This window comes from Strix aluco, chromosome 3 (assembly GCF_031877795.1).
Source record: "Strix aluco isolate bStrAlu1 chromosome 3, bStrAlu1.hap1, whole genome shotgun sequence".
NCBI classification, from domain to species: Eukaryota; Metazoa; Chordata; class Aves; order Strigiformes; family Strigidae; genus Strix; species Strix aluco.
The window spans coordinates 124,718,758-124,742,857 of record NC_133933.1 but is presented as its reverse complement, the minus strand read 5'-3'; the positions used below and the strand labels follow the sequence as shown (position 1 = coordinate 124,742,857).

Here is a 24,100-nt window from a genome sequence, read left to right as displayed (position 1 = left end):
AACCCTCTGACCATTTCTGTGCCCCTCCTCTGGACCTCTTCTATCAGGGCCATGTCTTTCTTGAGCTGGGGACCCCAGAGCTGGATGCAGTACTTCTGGCAGGGTAAAGTAAGCTTTTCTTACTCAGCTTCTCTTTTAAACTGTAAATCAGCCCCTAGTGACCTCAAAGGGTGGCCATATACCTCCTAGATACTTCACCGTTTGGCATCTTCAGCAAAGCTCCTCAGTGTAATTCTGCTGTCACGCTGAGAAGTGATTGCAAAGACAAGAGATGGAAAGCCTTGTTTGCAACAAGGTCATTGTCTCAGCTCCAGAGTCACTGATTTCAAAGAAGTCATGTTCACGCTCATCTGGCTGGATGATATGATATGGTATTACAGAAACACCCCACCTCTTTCCCTAAGAGATTTTAGTGTGCTCCCATAGACACTTACTTGATGAGACAGGGGATCTGAGGGGTCTGGAAAGTTGGGAGTGGCATGCCAGGAGTCAGTTGTGTTTACTGGGGGATTCACAGTGCAGTGATGAGAGACATGAGCACTGGCCACAATCTGTCCCTGGAGCGCAGCTCCAATCAAGGTCCCAAGCACTTCCATGGTCATTCCTAAAGAAGGAAGCAAAAATGTGCACTGAGAAGGAGAACTCGATTTCTCCACTGTCTGCAAGTGTGCTCATTTGTCTCACTGAAGAGAAACCTCATCAAACCATTTTCTTTTACAGGGAACAAGCAGATAAAGCAATACCAAGAACAGCAGAACTGGAAGGTCAGTAATAGAACAGTTTCAAGAAAGAGAATTTTGTCATCTATTTTCTGATCAGCTTTTAGAAGCCTCCATGGAAAAGACTCTTTTATACAAGATGCATGATGGAGGTGGCTGAGATTAAGAGCCACAAGGGGATAACAGAATCATAGAATGGTTTGGGTTGGAAGGGACCTTAAAGATCATCCAGTCCAACCCCCCTGCCATGGGCAGGGACACCTTTCACTAGACCAGGTTGCTCAAAGCTCTGTCCAACCTGGCCTTGAACACTTCCAGGGAGGGGGCAGCCACAGCTTCCCAGTGCCTCACCACCCTCACAGTGAAGAATTTCTTCCTTACATCTAGTCTAAATCTACCCGCTTTCAGTTTAAAGCCATTACCCCTTGCCCTATCACTACACCCCCTGATAAAGAGTCACTCCCCCTCTTTTCTGTAGGCCCCCTTTAAGTACTGAAAGGCTGCTATAAGGTCTCCCTGGAGCCTTCTCTTCGCCAGGCTGAACAACCCCAACTCTCTCAGCCTATCCTCACAGGGGAGGTGCTCCAGCCCCCCCATCATCTTCGTGGTCTCCTCCAGACTTGCCCAAGCAGGTCCATGTCTTTCGTACGCTGGGGACCCCAGAGCTGAACACAATATTCAAGGTGGGGTGTCACAAGAGCAGAGGGGGAGAATCACCTCCCTTGACCTGCTGGCTATGCTTCTCTTGATGCAGCCCAGGACACAGTTGGCTTTCTGAGCTGTGAGCGCACATTGCTGGCTCATAGTTAGTTTTCCATCCACTACTACTCCCAAGTCCTTCTCCACAGGGCTGCTCTCAATCCACTCATCACCCAGCCTGGATTTGTGTTTGGGATTGCCCTGACCCATGTGCAGGACCTTGCATTTGGCTTTGCTGAACTTCATGAAGTTAATTTGGCCCACCTCTCCAGCCTGTCCAGGTCCCTCTGGATGGCACATCCCTTCCCTCCAGTGTGTCAACTGCACCACACAGCTTGGTGTCATTGGCAAACTTGCTGAGGGTGCACTCAATCCCACTGTCCATGTAGCCAACAAAGATGTTAAACAGCGCTGATCCCAATACCAGTCCCTGAGGAATGTCACTTGTCAGTGCTCTCCACCTTGGCATCAAGCCATTGACCACAACTCTTTGAGTGTGATGTAGAAACCTTTCACCTCGAGGACCAGAGTGGAACTACAGTTTGAATGTTGAATGCCATTTTCCCAAAGCAGGACTAGAAGCCATAACATCAGACTTTTCATCTCAAGCTTGACGGTAACTTGTGAAATATTTCTCAAGCCACTTTCCTGATCAGACCTCCAAGTGTTAAATAATTTATACTTACCACTGGCCAATATTGGAAATAACAGAGCTGCAAAGCTCTTGGAAACAGCAGATACTACTCTTAACTGCCTAAAGCCACAGTCAGGCAGAACTAGCTACCTCAGCCTCAGAGAATGATTCAGACCACTAACACTCCAAGTACCATCAGAACAAGGGATCATCTAGAAAAACAACCAAAGTCTCCATTTGGGAAAGCAAAGTTCTAACCATGGGCATCCAGTTCATGCTTCATGTACTCATAATAGGTCAACAAGGTGGTGAGTTGTTACAGCTCCGTTGCAGATGAGCGGTGAGTAATCTGGGTTCTAGACCATTCTCACCCTGAGGGATTTCAAGCCTACCACTCCTTTTTGCACATAGTATGGCCATACCCAGCAACGCCATGGCAGGGAGATAAACTGAATTTCTGTCCTAGCTCCAGACACATTTTGTGTAAAGATTTATATGACTATATGAACAGATTAGGAGCAGAGACCAAGACTCCCTGTTTATGAGGGAATGCTCTTCTCATTGACCTAAACATCAGGATTTTTTTCTACTTATTCTCTCACAGTGGCTCCAGGGGTCCCATGTTCCTTTCTCTGAAGCACCAATTTTGAAGGGCCACTTCCAGAGTGGGTTGTGTCCTGGTGATTATCATACTTTCCCTGGGAAGTGACACGCATTCAGGTTCAGGTTTATCCAAATTCCCTGCTCTATAACAGCCTTCCTAGGTGACCTTGGACACATGCCTTTTTGTGTATCCCTGTAAAGGAATAAAAATACTTCTCCACGTAATGGGAGGGCAATGCACACAGACTGCGAGGTGTTCAGACAGTGCAGTGACAATGGCTGTACATAGCTATGGAAGATCAAGTAAGAAAAAGGAAAGACTTGGACCATTTAAACCATTGCTAGTATGTCCCCAAACAGAGAATGCTTCTAGATGGAAAATTTGAGCCTTCACGTAACATTAATTTAAACCAGTGGGAAGTAAAAAAAAAAAAAAAAAGCTTCTTCCCCAAACTTCCCATCCATTCTTACCAGCAATGTTACAGTTCAGTCCATACACTCAAAAATGCTGGCAGATGGTGGAAATCCTAACCTCAACCTGATCTGAAGTGTTTGGACACAAACTAGTCTCAGTTGGGCCTTGCAGATCTTCCAAACTGTTGACTACTCAGTGCAAAGTCACACCTTTAATTCAAAACACCACCTACATATTTATAACCTTTATCTAGGGCTCTAATCTGCATTTTACCAAGCACTTGTGTAGAATAAAACTCAGAAACATCGTTAGAGGCAACAGAAATGCAACCATCATGAAACCTTATTTTCTAAGGAGTAGCAAGAGCTGTGAAAGACATATTTCAAAGTTCTTGTGTGCTCAGAATTTATAATGTATTACTTTGCACCTTAGCCAAGTAAACTGATCTTTCAGAAAGCAGATCGTACCTTGAAGTAGATTATATTTTGCCCAGAATTTAATTAGGATTTATGTTAAAGCAACTTTGGAATCCAGTATTTCTACCTTGCATTTACAGTAAGGAGGACAAAATTTATAAGAAGCAGTTCTACTTGTCTCCAGTAGAGGGTAATGGATCCTCTGATCCCAACTTTTTTTTAAAAGCACACTTCATATTACACAGCTGTTTTTCTTTAAACAGTTGAAGAAATGCCTGAAACAACTGACTGCATCCAGGAAAGTCTATCAATAATAAGAACTCTCTGTAAAATCCAAAGAGAGACAAAAGTGTTTAACACTTGTTTAAAAAAAAGAGAGGGGAGAAAAAAAAAAAAAAAAAAGAAGAGATTCTTATATAAACATAACCATTGCAATAAAACTTGGTTCCAAACAAATATAATTTCAAAATATATGAAAACACCAGCATTTGAAAAGTCAAAACTATGGTTCATTCCACCACCCTAACTTGGCTTAGGAAAACAGCTGTACACTCAAAAGTTAAACCCTTTCTGAACAATAAAATGACACTATAAATGTATAACACCTCTCAGCCATGGAGTTCAACAGCTTTTATGAGCACAAATTTCACATGCCTATGAAGCCTTACATGGGACTAGCAGATAGGAAAGCACATTGATTTGAATCACAGCTCTGAAGACATAAACCCAGACAATAGGAAACACTAGGTAAATGGATTTAGTTAGAATTTAGGCCAGATGACTCAGAATACAGTCAGTGCCAAAGAATATAACACAACTGGAATCTCCTGCTGTTTAGTCCTGTCCTATGACTGCTAGCCCAGACTTTCTCTTGAGATAGTTGATGATAATGCAAATTACAACTGTTCCATGTGGTCAGAAAGGGATTGGGTTGCTCAGAGGATATTGTTCCTAGAATTTCTGACACGATTTTTTTAGCACTTCTGGCCATTTCATTGTGCCTCTATGGTCTAGTTTTCAACATACTCAAGCAAGTATGTTGGGGGTTAGAAGGACTAATGGAGGAGAAAAGGCCTCTTGCCAGGAAAAGGAAACATATGCAACAAAAAAATTACAAGTTATTCTAAAGCAAATACTGAAGGACAGGTTAAGACATACAAAAGTCTGCCATGTGATATCTGACTCTTCTCTTTACCTTGCTTAATGCTGGTGGCCATGAGAGATGGCAGTTACATAGTAAAGAAGGTGTGAGAACAGAGCTGAAAAGAGTAGGAAAGGAAGAAACTGTTCTTACATTCAATTTATGATCTATACAGGAAATCCTGAAAATATTTAAATTGCACTTTTTTGGTCTGAGTGATTTGCTTCAAAGCAAAACCTTTGTCTGGTTTTGATTGTTGAAGAGCCAGAGATATGGTCTGGAAGCTTTCATTCTTTTAACTAATACAGTCAGAGTACTAGTTATATTACAGCAAGATCTGTCCTTAAACTACCTGGTATATGTTAGAAATAAATAAACACAGATGAAATAAAAAGAGAGATTTCAGTTGGTCTGAACATGCACACACAGTTACTCTCCTTTTTTGGTGAGGTCAACTGTCTTGGTTCTATGAGTTCTACATTTTTTTCAGAAAAAACAGGTTTGGGATTTGAATTTATAACATGAAACACATAAACCTAAGGAAATCTGAAAAAAACCCAACCCAAATAAAAAAACCCTCACACTTACTTTCAGACTTTCTTTAATTGAATGTTAAAGATGATCAGTGCTTTTTTCCCCTCTACAAATCACCTTTAAATGAAATCATTATTCCCTACCCTGGCCTGGGTAAGAGTGATTTTTATTGTTTTGTCTGGCTAGCAATAAACCAAAAAGAGTTTATAGCTAATTAGACAATTTAAGACAACAAAACATTAATGTGTCCTGTTTATCTAGAAAAATGGAAGCATTTACAAGACAAAATATTTTTCATCAGATATTAAAAATCTCATATAAAAGTCAGGTTTAGGGACACAAACCATTAGGAACTTCCTATAGATAAAGAATGATTTTAAATAAAACTCAGCCCTAATCCACATGAGAAAGCCCAGATCACACTCACGGTATGCTGTTGCAGAATCTCTCTCCTTCTGGTCTGTGCTGAGAAACATGGTGAGGGCAGAATATGGTACTTGGAATAACTATGCAAAGAAAGAACATCACTTAGGAAATGCCAGGGTAAATGCTGTATTCCTTTGGTGTCTAGGAAAATAGCTTAATGCGACCTTCAAATTCACTTTAGAACATTGTATTTTTTAGCACAAAGAACTGTCTTTTCTTTTTGATTTCTAAAGCATATAAAAGGAAATAGTATCTTTCATTATACAAATACTAAATAATAAATTACCAAGAGGTTTTACCTTAATGCTGTGCTTCTTCAGCTTCCTTGGAATATGTCCTCCATAGCTAGGCTATAAAGCATCTAGTTTTCTTTGCACTAGGAGACTATCATCTTCCTAGCTTGAGCTAACTAACAGGAAGCAAAGCCATAATGAAGACAATAAAATTTTCCACTTTATTCAAGCCAGAACACTGTATAAATCTCAAAAATATTTCAAATATCTTTCTCACTACGTAATTCCAGGAGGTAATTGTGAAAACTACTTTGTCTTCATCAACATTTTGCCACACACTCCTTAATTTAAGAATAGGTAGAAACACCCATTTGCTTTGTCCATGCACTGACAAAAAGGTAGATAAGGAGTGTTACTTGTTTGTTTTTACAGCACTGTACCTAGCATGCAATTGATACCTTCCTGTAAAATCTTGGTGAAAACAATGCACTGGTAATATTTATTGCCATGCTGGGTAAATGAGCCACACTTTTTCCGCAGGAGAGGCCTCATATTCAGTAGTACTTCATTGAAAATAACTACTGAACATTAAAGGTGTGACCTTTTGGATGGTCATGATGTGAGTGGGACCCTGTCCTCATAGTGCTGAACTAAAATAAAAATCACTTCTAAAATTCTGGAACAACACACAGGCCGAACTCTCAGACTATTGTGAAGTGGAAGTGGGACATGAACCTACTTGAACAGTCAAGTTCTCTGTGGTATTTCCACCACCACAGAGATCTGTAGCCAGGCAAACTAAGTCTCACAATCTGTATCGTACTCTGCACAAAATGCATTTCTGTTCACCTCTATCAAATACGGCAAGTGTGTATGTTTTCAAAGCTCTGCCAAGGAAAACCTGTGGTTTTTCTTCAAAAGAGAGAGGGAAGAAAATTATTTTAAGCCATTATGAATGTTTTCTGGACCCTCTTTCTACAGAGGAAACAAAGGACCTAGGGAAACATTCCTGTGTTAAGCTGCACTACAGAATTCCCAGGTCCAACAGATCTGTAAACAGGAGAAAAGCCAAAGTCAAACAAGAAACACAAACATTTTAAATGTCTGGGAATCACTTTTTCAAAATATGATCCAGTGAAATTCAGGATACAGCCTGCCAAATTGCAAAGCAGCTGTCTAGCTTCCAGCCCTCCTCTGCTGTGTGATACTGCTTTGCACAGGATAACCTTGTTTCACCTTGATATTGGCTACAAGACAAAACAGGGCGATGCAACCCCTACATGTACAGTGTGGCATGTGTCAGAGAATCCACTGGGATCCACTGAAATGATGGCTTCTGCATAAATATTGCAAGTTCTGGGCTGTATGAAAAAAATTCATGTGCTCAAACTCTTATATCCAGGCATAAATATTGTGATGACTACTATCAGTACTATTTCAGCTCTGGTACCCTGAGTTTTTATTGCCTTCTAGCCTCAGTCAAAACACCCAGAACTAGAGCCACAAACCTACTTGGTATTCTAATCTGTTCCTCAAAATAGAAGTTATGAGAAGTTAGATGTCTAACTGGAAATAGGAATCCGAATGTCTCTGTGGATCTATACAAGAATGAGCTGAGTATCTAGGGCACTGCCAATGAAAGTGGAGGTAACCTGAAGTAGCAGGTCGTTTGCCAGAGAAAGCACTGGCAAAAGCCATGAACAAGCAGAGAGTTGGATAAAAGGACATCTGCCTATCCCTTAAACTCACTAGAAGTTGAAATCAAATGTAAAGTTTTGGTAAACCTCAAACCTAAATCTGAATGTATTAACATAGACAGACAACAAGCAGGTTACTGCTGAGAACATCATGACTTGTAATCTACTTACTGTGGTCAGTGCTTGGAAAAGGCAGTAGAAAATCAGGTACCATGCAACTCTTCCTGATACAAAAGGAGGCAGGTACCACATAAAAAAATAGGACACTACTGTGAAGGGTGTACATGCCAGCATCCTACAAAGAAGATTAACACATGTCAACAATCTCAACATAATGATAGCAAAGAACATTACATTTTCCTGCTAATAATCAATATAATGCAGTTTATTTTATGTGAAGTTTTTCTAACCACAATAATGCCATGTTTTTAAGTATTAAACATTAGCGTGCATTACACAGATTAATATGAAATGCATACAAGTACTTCCATAAAATGAAAAAAAAACAGCAAACATGAAGGAAAAGAACTATGCTTAAGTTAATACCCCACCCAGAACAGACACAGTTTCCTTGTGCATGCACTGTAACAGCATACCTCTATTGCCATTCCTTAGCACATTTATTAGAAAGAACCACTGAAAATTAAGCTCTATTGTCACATGTCTTAGCATACTCCAGCAACTTTTACATGAGCCTATTTATTACCAAGGATTTCCTCTTCCAATTTTAATGCCTTCAGTTTTCCTCTCAACTTAGCCTCTTCATTGCTACTTCAAGCAAGTGCAAATATGTTGATACACTTAAAAATGCTGTAAACAGCATAAAAGATAATGGACAGCCCACTGCAAAAGTTCTTACAGTCTGTATCTACTTGGGTATATGATAATTTGCCCCACTTAACTCAACAGCAAAACTCCCAATCACTTCAAACACAAAACCATCATCTTCTGGTGAAGAAGGTGGCTTAAAAAAAAAAGAACCACAGAAACTTAAATGCCAGAGATTGCCATTAATTAATTGCCAGCAATTAATTACATTTGTCCAGAAATTATTTCAGGCAAACAACACTTGTCAAACTCCATGATACAGAAGAAGTGGTCAGATGCTAATATTTCCTAGAAGTCTGAGCTGCAGCAGCATTAGGGTTCTCCTGTATTCTTGTAAATCAGACATTAAACAATGTAATTAGATGACCAAGATCCCAACAAAAAATATCCAAACATGTAAAAGAGAAAACAGATTAATCCCCTCACAACAGCACTACTGACATTGGGGGTCAGCTGATTATTTTGCAATCGTGAACTGAAAACCTGGAATACAAAAGAGTAATGTGGGTAAATAGTTTAGTAAAACAATGGCTTTCCCACACTGCTCTTTGGGATGGACAGCATCACTGGGAGCTGAGCATTTACAAGGAAAGTACCAGATTCTGGTATTCTCTGTCCCTCCAGTCCCCAGGCCACAGTTCATCCACAGCCGGTCAGCAGTGGAAAACGCAAATAAGGGTAAAATCCCAACACATCTCAACACCTTCCTCTCCAAAAGTGTGAGCTTTTCCAGACTGATGTCCAGAGTCCCAAAAGTAAAATATTTTCATAGTCAATTTTTCATGCAACTTTTCAGCAATAACCCCCTTGGTAGTCTTCCCCCTTCCATTGTCTTTCCACATTTTCCTTTTGTCATTAATGTCAGTGAGTTTTCAGAGCCTTGCTGAAGTTGCTGAATATCTGATTGTCTACTATTATCTCCTTTGACAAAATATTTGACCAGGTTTGTGTATCCCAAGTCAATGTCTGCTTATGCTCTTTGAACACATAAAAGAGATCAATAGTGATTGATGACTTCTTATTATATTGAGTACAGTGTTAAGCTATAGTTAAATGTTCACCTTCTTTATTAATGTTCTTGCTTTGCTGGCAAGCTTTTCTGACTGAGCCAATTCCATTGCTTCACTCTAGACACTTAAGAAGCCAGAATAATTTCAAAATACTAAGGTATTTTTAAGATAACGGAAGACCCATTTTTTCTTGCTTTCTATAAGTATGGTCTGACCTCCAAAGTTGTGTTGGATTTGTGTGTGGCAGGGTTTCAGTAGTGGGGGAGGGGCTTACAGCAGTGACCCCTGTGAGAAGCTTCTTGAAGCTGCCCCAGCTCCAAGTCAGACCCGCCTCTGGCCAAGACCGAGCCGATTAGCGATGGCGGCTGCACCTCTGTGATAACTACTTAAGAGGGGAATTTGAGAGAAGGAGGAGGAGTTGTAAAGAAGACACCTATGCAAACACCAAGGTCAGTAGAAGAAAAAAGAAGGAGGAAGGAGAGAGGTGCACCAGAGCAGAGACTCCCTCGCAGCCCGTGGTGGCAGGACAGGCTGTGCCCCTGCAGCCCATGGAGGTCCACGGTGGAGCAGATGCCAACCTCCAGCCCGCGGAGGACCCCATGCTGCAGCCAGTGGCTGCTCCTGAAGAAGGCCGGGACTCTGAGGGGAGCCCGTGCTGGAGCAATTCATCACTGGGAGGATCGCAACACGCAGGAGGGACCCACGCTGGAGCAGTTCAGGAAGGGCTGCAGCCCATGGGAAGGACTCATGCTGGAGGAAGTTCATGGAGGACTGACTCCCATGAGAGGGACCCCATGCTGGAGCAGGGGAGGAGTGTGAGGAGTCCTCCCCTTGAGGAGGAAGGAGCAGCAGAGACAATGGGTGATGAACTGACAGCAACTCCCATCTCCTGCCTCCCTGCGCCGCTGCTGGGGAAGAGGTAGCAAAGCTGAGCCCAGGAAGAAAGACGGGGTGGGGGGAAGGTGTTTTTTTAAGATGTGGTTATACTTCTCACTGTCCTATTCTTTTTGGTTGTTGTTGGTGGTGTTTGAATTAAAGTGATGTACTTCTTCCCCTAAGGAGCCTGTCTTTTGCCCATGACCATAATGGGTGACTCATCCCTCCCTGTCCTTATCTCAATTCCCAAGCTTTCTGTTTTATTTTCTCCTTCCCATTCCTGAGGGAGAAGGAGTGAGCGAGGGGCTGTGTGGTGCTCAGTTGCCCTCTGGGCTCAAACCACAACAAAATTGTAGGAACAAAAGTCCCATGAAAAAAATTACCATTACCAGAAGAACAGACAAAATCCTTCTGGAAGGAAAGAAGCTGTTTGATGAATGCATATTAAAGGCCAGGTTAGATAAGCACTTTTCCTGTAAGAAGTGCAAGTTGTACAGTAGTTGGTTTACAGTGCAAACTGCTGATAAGTTCATGCTTGTGCTAGGATGGGAGTTATTCTAACATTGATTTCACACCAACAATAAATGTGCATCTGCAGTATTTTCAGAGAACTGAAAAAAAAAGGCATCAGAATACATCTAACAGCATTTGTGTAAAATTTTTATTATTTTCTTTTTGTATAACTTCATTATTTGGTTAATTCAGTGTTCATTAAAAAGGACTCCATTTACCTGGCCACAAACCAAATCCTGAAAAGAGAAACAGCAGCAAGCTCCTCTTTTCCCATGGGGGTCTCGACAAAAAGCTTAACTTTGACCTGAAGGCCCTGTTCCTGCTGGGGCCAAGAGCAGCTGATCTCAGCCTTCTTCCAACATGTACTTGCCTTCTATCCTTTGCCAGATATCAGCTGCCCACGGACGAGTTTCTGTAGCCCTAAAACCACATGACAGCAAGAGGACCACCAGCTTAAAAACTGGACTTATTTTCCATGAAAATTTAATTTCTTTGCTCAGGATACCACATTTACTCTGACATTTTTGTTGTGAATCAAGTTTGGGGATTATATTATTTCAAAATTCATAATTAATTCAAAATATCTTACAATACAGTCTTATAATGCATGAGATAGAGCAGTGATGAAAGACTGCCTATTTCACAAACTACTCAGTCTCCCCTTGACTTCCAAAATATAAAAAAACCAACAAATGCATGCCCTAATGGCATAGATGAGCTTGGGTTCCTCAACATGGACCAATCCTTTCCAATTTTCTTGCTTCACACTTGTCAATCTCCTTCCTATATGAGTAACACTCATTCTTTTGAGCTCTTCTTATAGCACACGACAGCACATGTACAAGCGTACTAGCTAGAGTGCGTAGAAGGGATGAGTCTGTCACAGTGAAACATCACACTGTCCCTTTAAAAATGCTGATCAAAATCTTACAGCATCACACTCATTATAAAAGTCATGGTGATTTTTTAATTAAGTATTTTGATTACAGGGATTAAGACAAGCAGGACCAGAATGACTGCTGTAAGGAAGACTGTAACAGAGTGTCAGGGCAGTGGTTGGTGGTTGCTGAGCCCTTCAGTGCCATGGTGTCACATCTGTTCCACATGTATGCACACATCCTTTACTAAACTGAAAGGCCTAGGGAATTAAAGTTAACAGAGTCCTGGAAGGCTGGGAAGACACACTAGGACACAAGTAGAAACAAGTTCCAACTTTGTGGAGGAGTAAAGCCAAACTAAAGGAATCTAGACAAAGATGACATTTCAACCACAGATTCAAGAAAGTTTTAAATCTGAGCTTACAGTTTTGTTAATAACGCAGTGTCTTGGTTTTACTAGTTTGTGTCACCAGTGGTAGAAAATCTCTTCTACGTTTTCATGGGTGAACAAATTAAAGGGAAATAGATGACATAACAACTTTTCTGTTTGATTTTATATATGCAGAATTAGTACAATCCCTGTTGTCTGGGAAACAGGTAAAGAAAAATGAGTCTAATTCAATGAGATGACTGTATGATCACAACACACACAATATTCATATATATATATATGTAAATATATGTACACATTTATGCTTACCAAGGCATGAGCCGGCCAATTTTTGTCCATCTACTTTTGCTAATAAAAAAGCCAGCAACAGGATCAGTAACTGCACCTGAGGCTTTGCCAATGAACAGCACCAAAGAGGCATGAAACGGAGTAATCTGAAAGTACAGACAGAATACTGTAAACAAGAGCCATTGTTTCACAATACAATGAAACAGCATAAACCAACTTTCCAGAAAAAAACCTCAGTGTTTTAAAGAATAATGATAGTTCATTTGCAAAACCTGTCTGCTGCTGTCATAGAAATTACTGTTGGTTACCCGTAGCAAACAAATCAGACATTGAGACAGGCATCATGCAAGAAGGGATTAGAGGGGAAAAGTGCAAGGAAGGAGAGATTATGAATGTGTTTAGAACTAGGAAAATGAGTCAGATAGTCAAACAGCAGACTAAAGTCCTTGTTTTAGTCATAAAACCTGACAGAGTCCCTCTATAATTATCCCCTCACTTTGTTCCCCACACAGCCACATTTCCCCATATCTTTATCTTGACCTGATCTAGAAAAAAGTAGAGGGAGAAGTTTACACATATTCATGGTTCTTCATCTCCTGAGATTACCAACAAGGCTGCCAACTGGTGGCACGTAGCTGTGGAAGAGGCTGTAGCACAGCAAACTTTATCCACTCAGAACTGAACTATGATAACCAAACTGCATAAAGCACATCTGTTCAAACCAAAGTTTCCAGCACACGTCCAACAAATCTCACTTGAAAAATGTTCATGGATTACATAAGAATAAAATGACCAAGTAGAAAAACCTTTGAAGTTAACCCAGGAGGACCATACTTAATTGCCTATATAGAAACACAGTTTATCCCAGGCAATGTAGTTATTTTTCACATATATCTGTAGAGAGCTTAGGAATTCATATCACACAATGGTTAAAAAAAGGTGGGTTCTCTTCCAAGTGCTCAGTTCATGCGCCTGAAACTAGAGGCCTGAAAAAAGTCATTGAAATCTATATTAACATGAATGTTCCTCACATCAATTATCAAGACAGAGAGAGCCTGCTGAAACAGCCTGTGCAGCTTAAACAGCGACAGCAGACAAAACCCTTTCATCTATATATTTCTTCATGCTATCAGTGCTCCAATGCAGAGGGAAGCGCGGTGAACGCAGCTGATACAACACCAAGCTTGAGCTAGTACCCCCGCTTTTCTGCAGAGCTTGTTGCCTCCGAGGGAGCATCACATGGCTTCCAGCTGGTGCAGGTCCCTGCCCACAGAATTTGCTGTAGGTATTCCCTCAGAGGTGAAAGAAGGAAGCAATAATCTTTGGATATTCTGAATGACATCTGTAAAAGGCAGATGCTATGCACTTTTGTAATCACACCTGTTAAATTTTAGCCCAAATTAGGTGAAATTGCAGGGGCGGCCAATCTTCCTGACACCACCAGCTCCAAGATACATACTCCACCCTAGAAAGCTTATGAACAGGGAAGGATTGGGAATGGTAGTCTCCAGCAGGTAATGACAGCGGCCCTCCAAGCATCCTATGGCTGCATGGTAGGACGAGGCTGGGACGAGCACTGGGCTGTTCCCCGCAGCAGTTTTCTGATGTTCACCTCATCCACCTTTGTTGACTTGTGCCCTCCCACAGCCAGGGTGGCAAGCAGCCCACCAACCCTGAGGCAGACTTGCCATGGGGGCTGCACTGGAACTGCTCAGAAGTCACTACTGCTGCTCAAGAGATAGGTCAGTCAAAACAAGAACAAAGCAGCAGTCAGATACAGGGGTTGGAATACTGCAGTTATGAGGGACACAAAACTTCAAATTAGGTGGGTTTTGCATTGGTATTTTGTTCAGATAACTTAAATAGACTGAAAGGAAGTGGATATTAGATAAACAGAGGTGGAAGAAAGCCTTGAGGAAAATTAAAACCTCACTTATGTTAGGTGTGGAGTATGTGTAATCACCCTGTATTCATCATCAGTATGGGTTTATACATCCCTTGGCTGCATTTTCTTAGCCCCTAAATCTAGGCAGTGTCTGTCAGCACCAATGCCAGAAATTTCTCAGTGTTAATAAAATACAAGATAAAATATGCTAAATTCACCCATCTCAAAAGGAATAAAGACCAGGATCCTATTATCAGAAGTTCTGGTGTTTTCTAGTAATTTGACTCAAGGATCCTGGGTGGTTTGGAGTTACATTTATGTCTGTAGTCTATACAGGTAATTTAGGCGGAACATGGAGTTCAAATGGAAAACTGTAAGCTACAGAAAGTGAATAAAATGTAATTTTCTCGGAAAGGATCCAGATTATGTATGAAAGATTACACCTAGCGAGTTTCACAGTCTCTCAAAGAGCTAAAACAGTTCTGCCCTCTAAGTGGGCAAGAATTAAATCCAGGTAGTGACTATAACATTACATGCTCTCCCCTGAAAATGTGTGGAAAAAACCACAGGATTTCAGAGATGTTTATCGGGCCTTGAAATAAATCCAGTCCCTGCAGGATTATTTCAGAGAACAAACTAAATCATCAAGGAACAAATAATTAAGCCCCTTAATGAAGTAGTAAGCGTATCATTACAAAGATTAAGCAAAATTGTTGGGTTTCAGTAGGAGCTTGTTAACAAAATAATCACTATGCCACTTGTTTAGGTCGTGCCCAACAACGCTGAGACCCCAGCTTTCTGGACACAGTACACAAACACATAAAGAAATAAACAGTCCCTAGCTTCAAGAATTTTCAATTTCTGTGATATGCAGAGAGTGGGAAAACTGCCATATTTATAAGCACCCTGGGAAAACTGTATTAGTGTCTTTCTCATTCAGTTCATGCTTCATCATCTCCAATAGCTTGTATTGCCATCCTTGACGTAAGTGTGAAACAGCTGTAGTCAAGAGCTGCATCCACCTCCCTGATGCACATCCAAGTTACCTGGTCCACCTCCAACTCCTCAGACTCCACACCACCCCCTTGACATCTGTGACACTGCTGTCCAAAACTGGCTCCTTTTCTAGATCTTGTGACTTTGATCTCAAGATGACACTCAAGATCTCAGTTTTACATGCCAGTCTTATTGTGTTGTCAATTTTATCAAGTAAATCACACCTCAGCTTCTGGTATCAGACTTCTATAGGAAAACCATAAGCCCAATCTTTTGGACACCTTCACTCCCCAAATCATGATATCCTTCCTGTCTTTCTACATCTTAAACAGCAAATGGATAACAATATCTGATCCAGAACCTCCTGTTCTTTCCAGCAAATAAAAAGTCATCATTGCTGAAAGCCACTCATGTACTTTCAGCTACAGCTGTTCTTAGAGTCCCTGCGATTTGGCCCTCTCCCTAAAATCCTTTTTTCTATCCTATAATACTTTATCTGTCCCACCTAGTTACCATGCAGACATATAAGACAATCCAAAACAGTAAAAAATGCTTATGGATTGATTTTCTTTGTTTCTCTGCTGTCCTGAAATCTAGCTGGAGCAGCTGAAAGTCAGATGAATGGGATGACTCCTACTGCTTTGTTTTACCAGGTCTGCTTCTGCACCAGAAAGTCACAGACTGGAAGCAAAGAACCTTCAGGAAGGATAAGTCAGCTTTCTTTGCAAAGAAATTATCCCAGAAAAACCAAATAAAATTTGTGTGAAATTACGTTGACTACTGGATGCAACTGCAGTGATTTTTAACTAAACCAAATGAACAAAACTTCACAACCTCAACATGGTGATATTAACATTTCAGATGTCCCATATCTTACACTCTCTGACTCTTGACACAGAGAACTGCTTTTTCTTGTGTCTGTGAGTGGGCTGTACAATGCCTAAAGCTCTACCAATAATCCCAAACTAAAAGCAAACAATGGCCACTTCAAGGAACCTAGGGAAAAAAGAAAAAAAAATAAATTCTGGACAAGTTAATGCAGTTTCCAGGATGCTGAACTGCTAGAGGCAATGATAACAAGACAATTTAAAAGCTTTATTAGCTAATTCACCTTTTATCATTCCAGGGACATTGTTGACAACATCTGAGTTGAGGTAAGTCTACAATATGTAAAGGTTTCTTGTGCTACTTACATGGGCTATATCTAGCAGGTAGATCTGTAGGAAGAAAGCGGCAGCACTCCCTGCCACTTGATTTGGGGCACCTCCTATTGCATAGCATAGTTTGCCGCAAAGCGAGAGCCTGTATTCCTGTTCAAGGGGAAACAGAACAAATGATGAGAAAAACAAAGTACACAAGTTAAAAGCTGCAGAAGTCATAATGTTAAAGTCTAAGGTTAACACCAAATTCAGGTATTCACCTCACAGGTATTCCATTAATAAATCCGTATGTCCTCAACCCCTATTACCAACAGGCATTTGGATGCTCATAGCTTTGATTTGTAATGGTTTTGTTCCTTAACTCAGCCTCTAAAAACAGATTACAGTGTTCCTACAAGGGAATCTAGGTTTACCTACCTGCTTCTCACAAGCTATTAAAAAGGAACAAGTCCACAAACAAGCAAGAAGCAGCAAAGAAGTGCACAGTGTTACACTATTTTCTAAGCTTAGCTTTATCTTAGAATGTTTAATTCAGATCTTTTTAAAGGTTGAAAACTTTTTTAAAAAAATATTTTCTGTATTAATCTTTCAGACCATAATAATTGATATATACTCTCACACCATAGTAATTGGACAACATTCATAAAAGGAAAGTTTCATGGTCAAATGCAAACCAAATAGATCCCAAACGTTTGTGTTCTGTTCCTTCCTTCCTTCATCACAAAATGCTGACGTGACCCTGGCAAAGTCACCTGACTTTGTACATCTTCCTTTTGACTTGACTTTTCTATATCTTCTGTGAAAGTTGGCACAAAAGGCAAAGTGATTTTGGGGCCCAAGTCCTCTTTAAGAAGGACTCTTAAGTCACTCTAGGCATGTTTAAAAATTTTGCAAAACTGTGCTTTCTCATTTGTCTTTTGATGTTTGAAAAGTACTGTAAGCATCCAAGAATAGTCTCTAATAGAATTGCCAAGTAAGATAAAAGCTGAAAATAAGGTTTTGTAATCGTAATTAAAAGACAAAAAATGCACAGAGTTTAACAGAAAGTCTAATGAAGAACACTGTTGTTCAGTAGTAGAAGTTCCAGATTACTGGAAAGCCTTTAAAAACATCTCAAAACTTAATTTCATGCCATAAAATTCAAAATACAGGCTCTTCATTAATCTTGTATTCCTTTCAAAGGGACAACATATCCAACTCAAATTTAGACTTTTAGGCTTTCAATCCCTCTTTAAAGATTGCTGTCAGCAGGAACCAGGAAACATGAAGAGGAACATCCTGGTCTGTCCTCTCTCTGAACTGACTACACAAGCCCTTGATTCTTATATTAGATCAGGATGAAAATAGAGATATGGTAATAAGATCCACTACAATGATAATATTCTGATACACTACCTAATTTCTGAACATTTTTGAATTTACCAAGTACCATCATGTTTACTACCTAACAGAGTTCTGATAAGTTTTAGACTTCTAAACCAGGCCTTTCATTATCTAATCATTTTCCTTTGAACTGTTTTATCTGAGCGGGTGTGAACAAGCAAGCATGAGTATCAGGACTCCTTCCTTTCTGTGTTTCTATAGAGAAAGACGGGGTGGTATCCCATCGCTACGCCCAAGTAAAGCAGACAGTGCCAGGTCACAAGTGACAAAATGGTATTGCCACAGCAGGCCTCACTTGTATTCCGTACTGACAATTTTCTTCTTTCCAGAAAAAAAAAAATAGAGTGGTAAACAGTCACAATACAGACTTCTGAACAATATACTATTTAATTTGATAAGACATTTTAAACACAACAGACTATATACATATTTGCTGTACAAAGTAACTCTGTTTTTCATACATAAGTCCTATTAAATGTGAGCTTTACTAGACTTGTGGGGTCTATAGAACCTTGTTCGCTTGACTCAAAACACAGCCCTCTCAAACTTTGCTCCAGGGGCTGTGCACTTTTAAACTTTATCATAGTGTTTTATTTTTTAATCATTCTGTTCTCCTAGCCTCACCTCCATCCTCCCCGCAGTTAAACTACTTTGAAGGGTTATTTTCCTTTGATACCTTCCCTTCTGATCTCCAAGCATTGGCAAGATGACTGTCAGCTGCAATCAAGAGACATAAACCACTGCTACGCAAATCCTCTATCCCATTCCACCCCCAAAACAAGCTGAGAAAAACTTTTAGATCCATAATGCTGTTTTCCCTAGTATCTGCCATAGAATCACAGAATGGTTTGGGTCGGAAGGAACTTTTAAAGATCATCTAGTCCAACCCCCCTGCCATGAGCAGGGACACCTTCCACTAGACCAGGTTGCCCAAAGCCCCGTCCAACCTGGCCTTGAACACTTCCAGGGAGGGGGCAGCCACAGCTTCTCTGGGAAACCTGAGCCAGTGTCTCACCACCATCATCATAAAATTCTCTTCCTTACATATCTCTTTCAGTTTAAAACCACTGTCCCTTTCCCTTTCAATAGCTAAGGCCATGATAACACAGAAAAAGTAAATGCCCCTATATAATATACGATTTCAAAATATTTTTATAACACAAAGAACATTAAATTCTTAATAATTAGTCTAATTAAAGATGTGTACAGGAAACAGTCAAGCAAGATCTAAACTTACAGGCTGTAGGCAGTACTCCTGTCTTTACATCAGTTTCATAGTTAGAAAAATTTACAATCTTAATACATTTTCTTTAAAAAGTATCACTGTGATTCCACACACCCCCAGGATGATGGTCAACTACTTTCTGAATCACGCTCCCAGATCACCTTGAAGCAAAGTTAATATTTTAGTCACAGCAGTAGTTCAGTTTTGAGTGAATTCTGTTTATAAATATTATTTTCAGAATAAAACAAGCTGTCAGATAGACATAGGATACAGAGATGTTGTCTTCAGTCAGCCACAGAAATGCAGGGAATCAGCAGTTCATGAACCTCCTGAAATGGAGGTTACCTCCTGATCACTGTTCAATACCTGTTTTCCTTTTTTTTTGCCTAATTACTTTTGGAATTCATTTGTACGTTAAGTCATAATACACCACAGCAGTTCTACACGTGAATGACACATACCAGGACACATTCACTGCAGATCTGCTACCTGGTAATTTCATTGAATGCCCCCCAGTTTCTATCTGCTGAGAAATAATCACTCAGACTCTACATTCTGGTGTGTCTTTCCAAAAGCAGCACTCCATAATCTATTTTGACTCTCCGTATTGAAGTTATATGGTAATCACTATGTTTTCTACCTCAGTATCCTATGAGACAGTGGTAAAAATGAAGGTAGGTATCTGCAGCAGTAAAGCTGAAACATTTCCTTCTTCCTAACTTCCTGGGCTTACAGTTAAGAGTAGAAAAGACACCCGTGGCAGGTGTCCATTACAGGACCTAGAGGAGTAATTCCTCCAGCCTCAGTTTGGTTTACATGATATTGCTAATAAATGACACCAGAAACTGTTTTGAGAAGAATAACATCACACTTGTGCAGAGCAGTGTGACCAACAGCAGTGCGTTATGAGTAGCTAACAGGGTTTTTCTCTTAAGGTTGAATTTCCCTGCTGCATCGCTTCCTCGAGCAACAGAAATTGCTTGATTTCTGTGAAATCAGTGAAAGCTTTTTCACCTGTGAAAGCTTGTCAGTAAGCTTAAAAAGTACTCCAAAAATTCACTAGAGATCTGGATGTGTAGGCAGTGGTCAAATACAAAGTATTTACAATGAAAATTTTGTTTGAGACCCCTGTGGTGTAGTTGAATGTCAACATCAAATTGCTTCTACAAGCTCTAGAAGAAAACACAAGGGGATGGGGTAGGGAATGAGAGAAAGGAAGGTCAAATTAAGTTATAACCTTCTTTTGTTCTCAGATCAACTTGACAATTTTGTACTTATACATGCCTCCCTATCAAAGTTAATTGTGTTTCAAGGTAAACCAAGAAAGCATAATAGCTGAGAGATTTGATTTTGCACCTTAAATGAAAGAGTAAGTTTAAACATTGTCATAGAAAATTAATGCATTTCATACACTGTAGTTCCTTTATTTTTAATTCTCTTGTAAGTTAAAACCATACTTTTCATTGCTTGTAAATTTTCCCTTTGCCAGCAGAACAGAAATTAGCACTTGTAACAGTTCATCTTATTTCTACAGAATGTATTTAAGTACACTGAAAACAACTCTTTGCTGAGAAGATACTGCATGAACATTTTGAGGACAGGAACCAGCCACATTTTGTCCCAAACTATTCTTTATCAGTCAACTCCAGAACTGAACCAACAAGTAATTTAAAAGCAGTAAGAAAAGAGAGAAAAACCTGTGACTCAAAGATAAACACTAGTCTAGGTTTATCTGAGAAACAATGAAAACGCAGCTAACGAGGAAGAGCTTTTGAGTCAGCTTTTCTCTCAACATAGAATTAATACTGGTAATGTTTCTGTGTGTATGGTCACTCACAACTGTCTCATAAAAGCGTGAGAGCGATAGTCACAGGTGGCATCCCAGGTCCCTTATACAAAGTATCTCCAGGACTGTTTTCGGGTTTTTTAAGCGACATCAGCCCACCCCTGAGTGGAAGAAATAACAGCAGCAGAGCTTGGGTGCAGACACCTAGAGAGGGCATACAAACAAGGCAGGATACAGTGGTGCTTCCCCAGGATATTCTTCCAACTGCTGCAACATCACACTGAGGGGCTCTGAGAGTCAAAGATGGCGTATCTCTGTTTAAAATCTTCAGATTTCTCTCATGAATTCACCCAGATGCTTTCTGAACACGTAAATGCAAGCCAGAACACTACGTGCCCACAGCATCCGACGAGCTCCATGGCTTGAACGCCCTCCACATCGGGGAAGGTTCCCTCGGCCTCTCTGTTTTGAAGTTGTCCCATCACAGTTTTACCAGGTGCCCCCTCAAGAGCCACAGAGCGAGGGGGGTCCTCACTCACCTCTTCTCTCCCTCTCCACTCCGAGCTCGGCAAGCACCGAGTCTAAAGAGGAAGCATTTAGATACCCCTCACTCGCAAAACTCATCTGGAAGTTCGGAGTCGATGAGGCTTGAGTGACCCCTGCCCCTCTCTCCTGCCGCCGTACCCCATCTGCCTCCATCTGAGAGCCCCGGAGGGAAGAAAAAGTGGAAAGCAAATGAGCTTTTTCCTGCCATCGAAGTGGACAGTAAATATTGTATAGTGCACTCGAGGGAAAATATCAGTGTTACACGGAGCTTCTTGGTGTGAGAGAGAGGGGCGGTAAAGATTTATTTCAGGTACCTCGCTGAGACAGGCTGCGCCGTGCAAGAAGCGCCACACAAAACACGACAGCAGCAAGTTCGGGCTGCCCCAAACCCCCTGAGATGCCTTCCCCCCCCTTCCCTGTGAATGAAAATAAAAAAACAGTGCGCCGGAGCGGGAGGGCGCGGGCAGGATCGCTCCGCACGCCCGGGACCCCAACCCTGCTCCCACCCCGGGACCCCCAGCCCCACGACGGCCGCATTTCCCCCTCCCCATCCCCTTACCTCCTCCTCCGGGCGCTCCGGGGTGTCCTTTGCAGCCCCCGCCATGGCAAAGCGGACAGCCCACCCCCGTCCAACACCTGCGTGCCCGGGGCGGGGCGGCGGAGGGAAGGAGAGGGAGAGCCGGTAGTGTCCTCCCCCACCCTCCCGCAGCGCCCGGGGCGGGGAGGGGGTAGCGAAGGCGCTATCGCTGCCCTCCAGGCTCGGGAGAGGGTATTCCCCGCGAGAGGAGCCCGCTCCCCGTCTCGGCCGAGCCCCCTCCCCCCCCGAGGGCGGCTGGAACACCCCTCTCACCCGCCGCCCCTCCATGCCAATTCCACCGCGGAGAGGAGCGGGGCCGCCGCCGGCGCCGGCGGGGACAGCCGCGGGAGCCGTCCGTGAGGTAAAGGCCAGGCTCTGTGGTACCGGCACCCGCTCCCTCGGCCGCCCGAGCGGCCGGGCAGGGCCCGCCGCAGCGCCCGCCCCGCCGGTCCCCTCAGCGGCAGCGCGCGCCCCACGGCCGCTGCTCCCGCCTCGCCCCGCAGCGCGGGGCTTCGTGAGCGGGTGGGTGTCAGGCGGCGAAGGCTTGGGGGGCTGTTCTCATCCTGAGCCTAAAAATACCAGCTCCACCCTTTTGAAGAGATGCGCTTGTTTTCCGATTTACGTGAATTTACATCCGCGCCAAGCCAGCAGTGCTGTCATCTGTCAACTGGACACGGGGTCACGCAAAAACCCGCACTTGACACTGGAAGTGCGCTGTGGGAAGAGCTGCTGCCGCTGCCCTCGAAGGCCCTGGAGCTGACACCGTTATTTAGGCACTGCCAGTTCACCACCGCCACCACACCGCCCACAGGGAAACGATCTTGCAAGTAAGCTCCGCATCAGAGAAAAAAAAAAATTACAAATTGCATTTGGAAGTATGAATTCTTTCAACAGCGAGACAGCCTCAGAGAGAGGGTTTAAGCAAACCAACAAGCTCACGAGGACCCAGTGATCTGCTCATCTTGGGAAGATGATGACTAACCTAGATGCACGGGGCTTCCTGGCTCAACGGATTCAAAGAGCTCTGCTGTGGAAAGGGTCGCTCGGTGGGTATTGGACAGCAGCCACAAACTACACCATAAAGTACTGGTATGCAAATCCTGCAAACCTCATTTGGCAAGAGTAATTATAGCAAGTTTGCACAATTCTGAAAGAACAAGGCACTAAAAAAATTTTCCTTAAAAACAGACCTTCAATGCAAAACTGAAAATGGGGCCTTAATAAGGCTTGTTGAAAATTCTCTGAAACTTTTAGGCTCTAAGAGGTCCCTAAAGGCTGATGGGTTTCAACACAGAGGTGGACTGCTCAGTCCTATAGCCCCAATACATGATTTGTTCTAAAAAACTAAGCTCGATACAAGGTATGCATGTAACATTCAAATTCAACATCTAGGTTGTTTTCTCTTCACACAATGTCCTCGTAACACGTTAAATCTTTACCACCTGCATTTGCGTGTTTCTTCATGAAGGAAAAAATACAGAAGACATTTCCTTTCTTTGTTCTCTTCTAGGCTATTTCAATTTTGCTGTAAATTATGTTAATGCATAGGCTTTACTCAAAACAGAGAAGGCTTGTGAAGAAACAATGAATAACTGATAGTATTTGTGTGTTTCACAAACTCAAGCATTGATCAAGCTAGTTTTACTGTTGTTTGACCAATGCACAATAGCTGTCTACAGCGCTGAGCAAGAGATTAGGCTGTCCAGACACTACAGGTAGCTAATCAGTCTTTACAAATTGACCGAAACCAATTACATTTAGGAGAGCCCTATATTCATTCCAAAGATTTTCTCCAAATTAGGAAATAAGTTAGCCAATCACAGTTTGTTGCCTTTTTTTAAAGGCACTTTCTAGTCTAACACGGGATTAGTGCAGTCAGCATCACTCGACTTCTTAAAGATTTGCTCTCATTTTGTAATTAAGATCATGACACTTTCAAACTGCAAACACACACTCAAGTACACCAAAGCTGTAGCCAGAAACAGCTGATTTCAGTCAAGCACAATATATAGCCAGACAGAATCAAGCTATCCAGTCTCTTAAAATACTGGTAGCAGACATGAATCAACATTGAAATACTGAATACTTACTGTTCCTTTCCAAAAATATGATCTTTTGATAACAAGCAAAATGGATTTACCTACCTTAAAATTTGACCTCCCACCCCTTCAATTTAAATCAGTCTTGCACTAATTATTTGAATTTCTGTGTTGCAAATGCAGGAATAGCATACTGCTACTT

At 41.7% G+C, this 24,100-nt stretch overlaps 1 protein-coding gene across 1 annotated transcript in view; it reads right to left on the bottom strand.

The window, feature by feature from the left end:
• MFSD2B (MFSD2 lysolipid transporter B, sphingolipid) overlaps positions 1–22,215 on the bottom strand; it is a 41,354-nt gene extending 19,139 nt beyond the window's left edge. The window contains exons 1-6 of the mRNA XM_074820146.1: positions 21,842–22,215; positions 16,376–16,492; positions 12,323–12,447; positions 7,689–7,812; positions 5,589–5,667; positions 435–604 (exon numbers count right to left, since the gene is read on the bottom strand). Coding sequence (XP_074676247.1) covers positions 435–604; positions 5,589–5,667; positions 7,689–7,812; positions 12,323–12,447; positions 16,376–16,492; positions 21,842–22,147 — 921 coding nt within the window. The 5' untranslated portion in view covers positions 22,148–22,215. The remainder of the gene's footprint in view (positions 1–434; positions 605–5,588; positions 5,668–7,688; positions 7,813–12,322; positions 12,448–16,375; positions 16,493–21,841) is intronic.
• Positions 22,216–24,100: the final 1,885 nt, after the last annotated feature.